Here is a 12,584-nt window from a genome sequence, read left to right as displayed (position 1 = left end):
TTATTTGGGAGATCATAAAATGAGGTTTGAAATGAGTCAAATGAAGGATAGAGGAGGGAAGAATTTAGAAAGGGTTATTGGGAATATACTTTGGAAGAAAAGGAGCATGTAAAAGTCCATCAATGATTTTTCTTTCCAAAATTCAAAGAAGAATAGTGATATTCATTCCATAACTCTTTTCAGTCCCCATTAAAAAAATAACCACTTAGGAGTCTTGAGCTTCTTAATATGGATCCAAATTTAATTCAATCAATGCTTTCCATCAGAAGCAGTCAACGCAACCCAGCCAACTCATTCTTCCCCTCGGCCATCATCAGGGCTCAGGATTTTATTAGCAGCAGTTCTACAAGCAATGATGGTCCGGGTATAGAAGGAGAAGTAAGCCTGGATACTGCAACTACAGACCCAGCTGCTGGATGGGGTCCAGTTCTCTTGAGACACAGTCAAAGAGTGAAAGTATTACCTGAGATCCTGATGAACTCCGTAGGAACGAAACACAATGACTGGGCTGCGTTGGCTGCTTTTGTTTTGCATAAACAAATCACAGTTCAACCACTAGTATCATGTCGATGTTTCAACCTGCTATTGGTTGGACGGTGTCCTCAGGACACAACTCATCTATCCATCACCACGGTATGCACTCGTATGTGTAGTCATTATTTCTGCACGCTTGCTTAGTACATCTCTAGATGGATAACTCGTGTCCATATACTGTCATGGAATCCATTTAAGCTATGTCTCATTTAAAGATTGTTGAATACAGTGTATCAATCTGCTCACTCGATCCACAGCCACAAAGTAACTGTGGCTGACTACCCAAGTGCTCTACACGACTAATGGAGAGATGGAGTGCGGCCACTGAGGGGCCAGCGTCTCCCTCTTGTTCAGGACGAATCCCACTATTCTGAAAATTCATCTAGATTGATCTCTTTCTGTCTCTCTGTTCCATATTTTTGCACAGAGTTCATCACTTCATACATGAATATTACGGTTACCCAAATTCTGGTACACAAGCCGCCGACCCTGGAAGGAGGAAAGTCTGGAAGATGTGTTACCAGGATTCAAACTCCTGGCCATTAGGTCACTGCATTTGTATAGCTCCATATGAAATTGCAAAGCAGTGCATGGATGGTGGCAATTATAAAGCTATGGCCTTCGTGCTGCAAAAAGCACATTATACCAATCCCTGTTAACATACCATTACAAAACAACTCGTACAGTTAAATTGCGCTTTTCTGCCCATTCTAGAGGGCCTCTAAAAGGTAAAGGAAGCACTGGGCACCTGGAAAATAACAGGTCCAGTGCCAGTCATTCCAAGGAGTTCCTTCATTCCAAAATACTATAAACGTTTAAACATCTCACTGGAACGTACCTGCCCAGGCTTGGAGAAGGTGTTCACCAACACAAACTGGAAGAAAAGAGAAAGAGCTTGTCAGCTAACATCATTTTAATTTATCTATCCAATAATTTCTCAGACGTTCACCCACCCTGCCACCATCTTCAATACATTTATAATTTACAGGAGAAATCTGACACACTAAACTCAACCAGTTTTGTTATAAAATGTGTACCAATTTACTTCTGTGCTCTTAAGTCTTCCTCTATTACCAACTGGTGGGAATGCATTTACCTCATGATGAGAACATAAGCTTCTTCTTAAAGCTGTCCAATTCAGTACAATTTGTGTGGTGTTGATGTGCCTTAGTTGTACATTCATCTGACTGTAAACTAATCAAAATTCAGCCAGTGAGGTAAATGTGCTTTGAAATGTGTCCTCTCCACTTTGAGACCACCACAGCTCAGATTTCTATCACACATTATGATTAAGGGAGTCCAGGACTTGTCTCCTTTAAGACTATACAGACATTGGAGTCAGATAAGCTTCATGTAGGAACAGGGGTTTCTGGTTGTCAGTGTATGCACCCTGTACAGCAAGAACAATCAATCTAGTCAGGGTAAGCTAGGTGCACGCTAACAGATAACCTGTGCTCACTCTCTGGTAGTTTCGCACAGAGCAGTAAGGTTTATCTAAAGCGGCAATGTGTAAATGTTGCAAAGTCATCCTGTGCCCTGGACACCCCCCAACTTTTTGCTGACTGATACAGGTGGTAACTGACTCTGACTGACCCTGGGCTCTGCCTAACCAGGCCCAGGGCCAGTGCTATGCGGAAAGAGTCACATTAGAATACAGTTAAAACACCTGCATACACTAGGGTACACAATGGTACGGTGGGGTACCCCTGTGATTGGCATGACCTACCCTATAAGCCCCTAGTATATAATAGGGAAGGGGTATTGAAACTACCTATAAGTCCCTAGTACCCTAGGGCATGGCAGTTTAGAGGCCAGAAGCTCATTTTGCACTTGCATGCGTGCACTGCTGAAGCCTGAGGTCAGTTTAAAAGCAGCCCTGGGTCTCAGGACTGCATTTAAAAAGAAAATTGTGCCCAAACTTGACTTTGGGGCACTTAGAAATAGGTAACCTTCAATGTTTTGACATATTAGGGAACCCCAGGGTCTCCCCTAGGTATCCCAGGGGTCGGGGGGTGGGGGGGGGGGGGGGGGATTCAGGTATTTATAGGTATACCCTTAAAAAATGAGTTTGTATATGCTTGGGTAAAGTGAAATTTCACATTTCACCCCCCACATCGTGGTAAGGTGCTGCTCAAATTCGACCTTGATGTTAGGAGCACTGTGGAGGGAGAATCTGCAATATTTCTACAGATTCAGAACCCTAAAGTCTCCCCCAGTTGCACATGGGGGGTGGGGTACCTGTAGATATAAGGCAAGTACTTATAAAATATGTTTTTGTAAGTCCTGGTGCTGGAAAAATAGCCCAAGTCATTTTTCCCATTGTTACATAGGTTAACATGGTAGGAAGTTATTGATTAATAACTTTTGATAGGAGAGGGATAGAAATGCCATTCAAAGACTTCCCAGAATGGTATTAAGAAATCCAACAATATCATATAGTTGAATTTCTCCTAAAGTGTACATACAAGAAGTGATAAGACTTTCTTGTTTGTAAGTCCAAATTCAGCCTTCCAGTGGTCTGCCCTGATTGTTCAGAGTTAAGTGGATTAGCCAGGCTGCCTTGAAGAGGTGATAACGAGCCCTGGGGTTAACCAGCTATGCTGGCAGGGCTCTGTGCTGTTCCATAGGAATGCCAGGCCAGGGGGAGGAGTTGTAAACTATGTTATTCAAAGAGGAGAGAAGAGACCAGTGCCATTTACAGCTCTGAACTTTCCACCTTACAGATGGCAAGATTAAGGAAGATATGAGAAGATGCGGGGGGAGAGTCTAAGTAAATTAGCCATCTTAGGGGTGTGTTTAGCTAGCTCTTACCTCCTTGCTCGAAAATCAGCCATTGTGGATTTGGAAGATTTGAAGCATTTGGGACAAAATAATGCCACACTCTGCAGGATGTGGTCATATATTAAAGGAGTTATCCTGCTCCCATTAGTCAGAAGTGATCTCCTGCTTGACCCAGAGAACTTGGAATAAGTATCTGAGAGGGGCAGAGTCCTCCAGATCTGCTACTTGAAACTTACTGAAGCTAGAAGTGCTCTGTTGAGAAGTTTTGCTGTGCAAAGATTTCTAAGGCCTGACCTCTGAAGACTGTACCATCTGAAACCACAGCCCTGTGGATTATCTTGCTGAAAAAGAACTAAAAAGTGGACTCTCTGAAAGCTACAGGTTAAAAGAGCTCATCTGGAACATCACCAACTAAATTTACACCTTGGAGAACCATCAGTGGATTTGTAAGGGTTTTGTACCAGTGGGTTGTGGGAACTGAAGTCCTCAACTTTCAAGGACCATCTTGGAGCTTCCAGACCCTTGGAGTGAGTTTGAGATACTTTGGCACCCCTTGAGGAACTTCAGGAAGAAGTTCAAAACATTTGGAGGACTTTCGGCCAACTTTCAAAAAAAGCTCCATAGAGGGACTGACTCAACCTGGCCAGCCAGGCCATCTGCCTTCAACCTGTGCTCACTCTCTGGTAGTTTCGCACAGAGCAGTAAGGTTTATCTAAAGCGGCAATGTGTAAATGTTGCAAAGTCATCCTGTGCCCTGGACACCCCCCAACTTTTTGCTGACTGATACAGGTGGTAACTGACTCTGACTGACCCTGGGCTCTGCCTAACCAGGCCCAGGGCCAGTGCTATGCGGAAAGAGTCACATTAGAATACAGTTAAAACACCTGCATACACTAGGGTACACAATGGTACGGTGGGGTACCCCTGTGATTGGCATGACCTACCCTATAAGCCCCTAGTATATAATAGGGAAGGGGTATTGAAACTACCTATAAGTCCCTAGTACCCTAGGGCATGGCAGTTTAGAGGCCAGAAGCTCATTTTGCACTTGCATGCGTGCACTGCTGAAGCCTGAGGTCAGTTTAAAAGCAGCCCTGGGTCTCAGGACTGCATTTAAAAAGAAAATTGTGCCCAAACTTGACTTTGGGGCACTTAGAAATAGGTAACCTTCAATGTTTTGACATATTAGGGAACCCCAGGGTCTCCCCTAGGTATCCCAGGGGTCGGGGGGTGTGGGGGGATGGGGGGGTTCAGGTATTTATAGGTATACCCTTAAAAAATGAGTTTGTATATGCTTGGGTAAAGTGAAATTTCACATTTCACCCCCCACATCGTGGTAAGGTGCTGCTCAAATTCGACCTTGATGTTAGGAGCACTGTGGAGGGAGAATCTGCAATATTTCTACAGATTCAGAACCCTAAAGTCTCCCCCAGTTGCACATGGGGGGTGGGGTACCTGTAGATATAAGGCAAGTACTTATAAAATATGTTTTTGTAAGTCCTGGTGCTGGAAAAATAGCCCAAGTCATTTTTCCCATTGTTACATAGGTTAACATGGTAGGAAGTTATTGATTAATAACTTTTGATAGGAGAGGGATAGAAATGCCATTCAAAGACTTCCCAGAATGGTATTAAGAAATCCAACAATATCATATAGTTGAATTTCTCCTAAAGTGTACATACAAGAAGTGATAAGACTTTCTTGTTTGTAAGTCCAAATTCAGCCTTCCAGTGGTCTGCCCTGATTGTTCAGAGTTAAGTGGATTAGCCAGGCTGCCTTGAAGAGGTGATAACGAGCCCTGGGGTTAACCAGCTATGCTGGCAGGGCTCTGTGCTGTTCCATAGGAATGCCAGGCCAGGGGGAGGAGTTGTAAACTATGTTATTCAAAGAGGAGAGAAGAGACCAGTGCCATTTACAGCTCTGAACTTTCCACCTTACAGATGGCAAGATTAAGGAAGATATGAGAAGATGCGGGGGGAGAGTCTAAGTAAATTAGCCATCTTAGGGGTGTGTTTAGCTAGCTCTTACCTCCTTGCTCGAAAATCAGCCATTGTGGATTTGGAAGATTTGAAGCATTTGGGACAAAATAATGCCACACTCTGCAGGATGTGGTCATATATTAAAGGAGTTATCCTGCTCCCATTAGTCAAAAGTGATCTCCTGCTTGACCCAGAGAACTTGGAATAAGTATCTGAGAGGGGCAGAGTCCTCCAGATCTGCTACTTGAAACTTACTGAAGCTAGAAGTGCTCTGTTGAGAAGTTTTGCTGTGCAAAGATTTCTAAGGCCTGACCTCTGAAGACTGTACCATCTGAAACCACAGCCCTGTGGATTATCTTGCTGAAAAAGAACTAAAAAGTGGACTCTCTGAAAGCTACAGGTTAAAAGAGCTCATCTGGAACATCACCAACTAAATTTACACCTTGGAGAACCATCAGTGGATTTGTAAGGGTTTTGTACCAGTGGGTTGTGGGAACTGAAGTCCTCAACTTTCAAGGACCATCTTGGAGCTTCCAGACCCTTGGAGTGAGTTTGAGATACTTTGGCACCCCTTGAGGAACTTCAGGAAGAAGTTCAAAACATTTGGAGGACTTTCGGCCAACTTTCAAAAAAAGCTCCATAGAGGGACTGACTCAACCTGCCCAGCCAGGCCATCTGCCTTCAACCACGAGCCGGCCAAGCCAATCAGGTTCGTCCCGCTAGAGATTGACTGGGACTAGAGAAAATCTGAAGCCAGCGAACCCTCACCGGATCCAGCTACATGAGGAACATCGAGAGACCCCGCGAAAAAAAAGCTCCAGAAAAGTAGTAAGCCCCCCCCCCGTAGAACAGGTGACCGGGAGCAACCGCAAGAGCCAAGCCACCTGCCTGCTGGCCTGGATTGCTGGGTTGCCCCGCTGAAGCGATCTTGAGAAATTGTCTAAGTCCGCTCCAGGGAAGTTGACCAGGACCTCGTTGCAAGTCAAGCCAGCGAAGCCTCACCGAATCTTTGCTGGCTCTAAGCTTCGAGGGGCCTCAAGGACAAAAGCTCCAGAAAAGTGCGAAGGTAGAAATTGAGACCGGGACCTGCTGCGAGCTGTAGCCGCTCAAGGTTCCATCGCGCCCATCCTGAAACTTTGACCCGATCTATCGAGAGCAGGTATCACAATATGGTACTATAATCTTCTATGTGCTATATTTTATTAAATCTTTGAAAATTCATATCTCGGTTCCCTACATTGGATTTAGTCGTTTTGGTGTCATTTTAAAGATAAAAATATTTCCTATTTATATGAATTGGTGTTGGATTTTTAATATGTGTTGTGTCTTAATTATTTACTGAAATGGTGTTTTTAAATGCTTTACATACTTGTCTTTTAAGTTAAGCCTGTCTAAGACCTATGCTAAGTCCTATCATGTGCTAGTGGCCTTATTGCCAGTGGCAAACCTACATTTGCCCCCACCAACAGTAAAGTATTTGTGCAATATAAACACACAGTAACACAATGATAGCACCACAAAAATACTTCACACAGGGTTTGCAACATAGGTGAAGAAGAAAATCTTTATTTAGATAAAATAAAAATATCCTTAAAAGCATTTCACAATGAATTCTCTTATCTTTACATTAAGGTTAAAAAAGTTCAAGACATATTTTACCACAATTAATTGGAAAGATCGACCGAGTCCTATTCTTAATTTATATTGCACCTTTTAAAATTAAAAACGTTTATGAGTAGACAGCCATAACACTTAATAAAGAAACCAGAGGGTTTTATATATTACTATTTAACAACTAAAACTCATAAAACCCCACATTTTTAAGAATTTGGCCACTAGAGTCAAAGCGCAGTCCATAAGAATTAATCGCTGCTTGGTGACACCAATATATTAAAATGGGATTTTTTTATTTATTATTATTTTTTTTTTGTATCTTAAAACTTGGAACTAAAAGGCAGCTTGGGTTAGACCGCTGGACAGGAGAGAGAACGGGGAGTTACTGCTCCTCTCGCCTTTGCTGTAAAAATGCGGTCCCGAATATATGTTGTAAAGGCTATGTTTAGAGCTGTATTTTCTGGGCACAGGGAGGTGATTATTGCCTGTCTACAGGTCCGAACTCCCAGCCTGTTCCACTCTGCTTTGAGTTTTCGTCTGCGTTGGGACCTAAGTGTAGGGCATAAGCAGACCACGTGCTCTAGCGTTTCGGTTGTCCTCCCGCACCCTCTACATGTTAGATCTTCCGTGGGTCGCAGCCATGAGGGCAGGTCTTTTAAAAATCGCCAAACCCCCAGTCTAATTGCCAAAAAACTCAGCTTTAAATGCAGTGAATAGGTACAGGAGAGGAAAGTAGCGGGGGATATGTGCCCATAAGAATTCATGACTGCCCATGCGTGGCTGCGTTTGCAGAGATGCCCTTTATCCGTGATTAGTGAGCACATTCTGACGCTTTTTTTAATGCAAGTTTTAAATGCGGTCATGCTAGGGTTAAGGGCCCATAGGTCCCCCGCCGCCATTTCGCGAATAGAGTCAGTAAAGAGGCGGCCATACGAACCCCCGGGGTTTTTCTGGCTGATTTCCAACCAAACTAAAGACTCTAAAGTACCTGTATCTGCTTTTCTGAGTTTGTGAGCCTGATCTGGGCAGCAGAGGCAGATTTGGGGAGGTGGAGGACTTTTTTGTATATCTTAGTCACAAGTTGGTTCAGGGTTGTATTTAACTTGCCCCTGAATATTTCGATCCCATACGTTAGAGTGGGTCCGGTTTTAGCTCTCAGAATTTCCAATAGGAATGAGAGTGTTGGACCGGACAGCTCTTTAGCGAGCTTAGATAAAGAAACTTGTAGGGTCGTGGCTTTTACTGCGATTTCATCGCGCTGTTTAGAGAAGTTACCCCTAGCATCAAAGTGGACCCCTAGATATTTGTATGTGCGTCCAGTTGTTAGTTTTTTATTATTGTATGACCACACACCACAGTCTTTACGTTTCCTTCCAAAGGACACAACTTGAGTTTTCTTAAAGTTTACCTCGAGTTGGTTCTTGATTGTATAGCTGTGTAACCTATCCAAAAGCCTTTGGAGCCCGACTCGCGTGAGACTGAAAAGAACCAGGTCGTCGGCGTAAAGAAGATTACTTATTGCTGCGCCTCCGACCCTAGGGGCGTGACTATTTACCTCGTCGAGTGTAACTGACAGATCTGCTATGAACAAGTTAAAAAGGAGGGGGGCCAGCACGCACCCCTGTTTGACTCCTCTGGATGTCATAATTTTCCGTGAGAGGTGCATGCCGGATCCCAGCTTTACCTGGATCCAAGTTGAAGGACTGGGTTCTTTAAGACCCAGCGGTGCCAGGGGACAACACCTGAAACCTTCGTGGGTAACCTGCTCCGGCGTACGAATGACAGAGACACGGGACACTTCCTTCGGCGTCAAAGATTCAAGGTTTATTTACTGCAGGGAAACACAGAAGTCACAGGAAGTACAACGAGTGTAGTTCGGGGAGACTCCTTCAAATTGGTTCTGTGGATCGCTCCTTTTATACACGATTCTCCCATAGGTTTACATGGTACACAAAGGTTTACGACTTGGTTCCCACAATTATCCCCGAGAGGGGTCGCAAGGTCCGGAATATAAGTGCGGAAACATTTGGCGGTTCCCAACTGTAAAAACCCATCTTCCCACCATTAGTACATTCCAATCAGCAGTAAAACAGATCGAAGAAGGAACAAGAACAGGTGTGGAGGAAGATGGAGACAGTGGGGAGATTGGAAAGGGTGTAAAAGGGGAGGTATCGGGAAACACGAGCTACAGGCATCAAAGGAACTGCCTAATGAGATGCACGGCTGAGACAATACACCGGCACGTCAAGATGAGCCTCGAGCGGGGCCATCTGCCTTACAGTATCATCCCCCTCGTCATAAAGACACTTTCAAAGGACATGTGTCTTCTGCAGATATCTAGGGAATCCCAGGGTCACGAAGCGGACGACGTCCGTTCGCTGGCTACTTGAGGGCAAGAGACAAAATGGATGCCGTATCTAAGATGGAACCCGTGGGTACAGATGAAAAACCCACGTAACAAACGAACGGTTTAAGTTAGCACAGCGAAACTGCGCACACTTACTAAACTCGTCATTTGCGGTTTGTAGATACCAGACTCAACCATATCCGTGCGAGTCGAAAACACCACTTACAATTGCCACGGAACCTCGGACGCTCCTTTTGCCCTCATGTAGGCAAGCACTAGTCGGAATCATACTCGATATTCATCAGACCATCTAGATGTTGCTGTAACATAGCTCTGTCCAACCGAGTCCCCTTGGTAACAGGTGGCTGTCTTATACACGTTGTAGCACAGAGGCCACATAAGGCAGGACCACACTGCACACAAAGGCAGCACGTGAACAGGAACGCCACAACAACTCCGATGATCATCAGAATCTTCCAACCCCAAGTCGACATCAGGCCCCAAAACCACCCAAGTAGCGTCCAATCCCCTACATCCACGTGTATGGATTCAGAGATTTTATGCAACTTTGAGATGGCTTGATAGACAGTCGGAGAGTTGTCTGGAATGAAAATACAGCAGCTCGAATGGATCACCTTACATACCCCACCTCGATCTGCTAAGATCACGTCTAAAACCATACGGTTTTGTAACGTCATAAGTCTATCCGCCTGAAGTTCTGTGGGGATATTACCAAGGGCACTGGCAGTAATATTAGCTGTCGATTCTACCACTCTAGTCAACTGTCTCAGGTTCCTACTATTAACCATAGGCCCCCAAAACGGGAGGAAACCCTTGAAAAAGTCTCCTGCCTCTTGACCGGCAGTATCTTCTTCGCTAATTACGCCTCTCACAACTCTTGTCTTGTGATAATCTGCATCTACAGTGAACGTCGGAGGCAACAAATTTGCGATAAAGCATGCGCCCACAAAGTCAGAGGGCAACCATGCATACGCACGATCATGGCAGACAAAGTACGTACCCTTGGCAGCCAGAAACACAGGGGACGAGACCATAGGCAGAATGTAATTCTCGGTGCAAGCACTCTCTCCAAGTCGGGCTTTCGATCTTCGGCCACGACCCATTAGACAAAAATTACCAATGTGGGGTACGACCCATATTGGAGGTGAGCTTTTAAGCTGTTTATCACTCGTGAGCGCACTGTACTCAACCTTACTCAGGACCCTATAGGCTTGTACCTCTTCCTCTGGGATGAGCGACGGCTCATAGATATCTCTATCTAAATCTTCTATCGCTATGGACAAAGGCTTATAGTACGAGCCAAGGCCAAGGTAGGGAGAACGTGGCTCTCGACTGGGGTGAGAATCTAGTGCGCTTCGAAACATTGTTTGAAATGCTCGAGCTGAACCCTGGGAACTATACGGTAAGACCAGATATGGAATTCCCTTATCCGTGGTATGCGGCATTAGTCCACACACCCAACAATTAGTAGTATTTACCACTAACTGGTGCTGGTGAAGGAGCTGAATAAAGGAATTATTACGGAATTCTGCACGTCTAGCCTGCTCGTGTTCGGGTAAGATATGAAAGGAATGAGGGGATGCAGTGGAGGTAAGTGTAGGGTCAGAGGTAGGAGTAGGTATAGCAGAAGGTAAGAAGTAAGACATCGTGTAATACACTCCACCCGCCAATAGTGCAGAAACAATCAGAAGCAGTACGAATATTTGAAACATAAAACATTTGGTACGACTAAGTTGTTGTAACTTGAACCTTTGCGCCTGAGCTTCTTCCAAGTCCATCAGCTTCGAAAACGCCATCCCCTATGACCGTCCGCAACGTTTCTTGACGCACTTCGTTCTGTGTAGCAGTAGTCAATCCCTAGGAGTTCCCAGGAACCGACGGTCTTTAACCTAGCGTCAAGACCTGCTAACCAGAAGGAAGTACACGCGCGGCCCTACGGCCTTTATTCACAATGTATATGCAAAAAATGTCTCTCAGCTGTGGAAGCAAAAACACATATGGAACGAAACTCAATATATATACAAAAATAATTACAATAATACGGGTGTTCGGACTGATCGTGGAAAACGGGATAATGCAATTATCAAGGGGCAAAACGAGATTATTTTATTTGTCCTTAGTGCTGGAACGCAAAAAGTATCGAGTTTTCCCAGGACGTGTATGTTCATCAAACAAAGGATCCGATGAGGGAACAGAGTCCTGTTGATCAGCCGAATGTTCTGGTCTCGAGTCTTTTGATGACAAATGTTCAACAGTGTCTTTCTGCTGCACTGAGGATTCTCCGACAGGTTGTGCGTCGCTGAAAGGTACAAACGCCGGCAATCCTTCGGATTCAGATGAAGCAATGCCCCTCCTCACCCACGAGTCTGCCGGCAAAGGAATAGGAACTTTCTTTGTATGGGTGGCATGCACCCAATTTTTCCGGCCCTCTAAACGAACGGCAGTTCTCGTGGCAAGGAGGACCTGGTAGGGTCCAGTAAACCGGGGTTCCAAGTTCTTCTTGCGGGAAAAATTTCTGGTGACCACCCAGTCTCCGGGCTGGAGCTGGTGGCCTGGACCCTCCGTCTGCGTCGGCAATGCTTCGTAAACCTGTTGGTGAATTAACCTCAGTTTAGCAGTCAGATCATGAAGATAGTAAATTAACATTGGGTATTCGAGACTGGAGAACACACCCGGTCTAGGGACCCCCCACACATTCGCAGGACGACCGAACACTATTTCATAGGGACTAAGCCCTACTCTGGAGTGTACGGTTGCCCTAGTTGATAACAAAGCTAAGGGTAAAGCATCAGGCCACGAAAGACCAGTCGTAGCCTGAATCTTCGCTAGTTTCAATTTAAGGGTGCCATTGTACCCTTCAACCAAACCAGCTGACTGGGGGTGATTGGCGCTATGGAATTTTTGATTAATTCCAAGGCCCTTACACACACTCTTCATCACACTCCCCACAAACTCACTTCCGTTATCCGACCATACAATCCGAGGCATTCCATACCGAGGAAAATATTCCTTCAGTAGGATTTTCGCAGTAGACAAAGCAGTGTTGTCTTTGAGGGGATAGGCTTCAATCCATCGGGAGAACGCGCAAACCACAACTAAAACGTATTTCAGGTTATTGCATCGCTCCATATGGATGAAGTCTAATTGGATCACCTCAAAGGGACATGAAGGGGGAGCAAAACTACCAGGAGGAGTTGGGGTTCCCTTACCAGGATTGTACAACATACATACCATACAATTCTTAACCAATCGTTCAGCACATTTCGTGATACCATCATTCTTCCACACAGGGGACAGCAACTTACAAA

General features: G+C 44.9%; 1 protein-coding gene across 1 annotated transcript in view; it reads right to left on the bottom strand.

The window, feature by feature from the left end:
• Positions 1–12,584, bottom strand: part of LOC147715147 (Fc receptor-like protein 5) — a 515,196-nt gene that overhangs the window by 494,659 nt on the left and 7,953 nt on the right. The window contains exon 2 of the mRNA XM_086919770.1: positions 1,373–1,436. Coding sequence (XP_086775896.1) covers positions 1,373–1,436 — 64 coding nt within the window. The remainder of the gene's footprint in view (positions 1–1,372; positions 1,437–12,584) is intronic.

The sequence above is a fragment of the Lissotriton vulgaris genome, chromosome 5 (genome assembly GCF_964263255.1).
Source record: "Lissotriton vulgaris chromosome 5, aLisVul1.2, whole genome shotgun sequence".
Classification (NCBI taxonomy): domain Eukaryota; kingdom Metazoa; phylum Chordata; class Amphibia; order Caudata; family Salamandridae; genus Lissotriton; species Lissotriton vulgaris.
The sequence above is the reverse complement of the archived record's forward strand: the minus strand, read 5'-3'. Positions and strand labels throughout refer to the sequence as shown.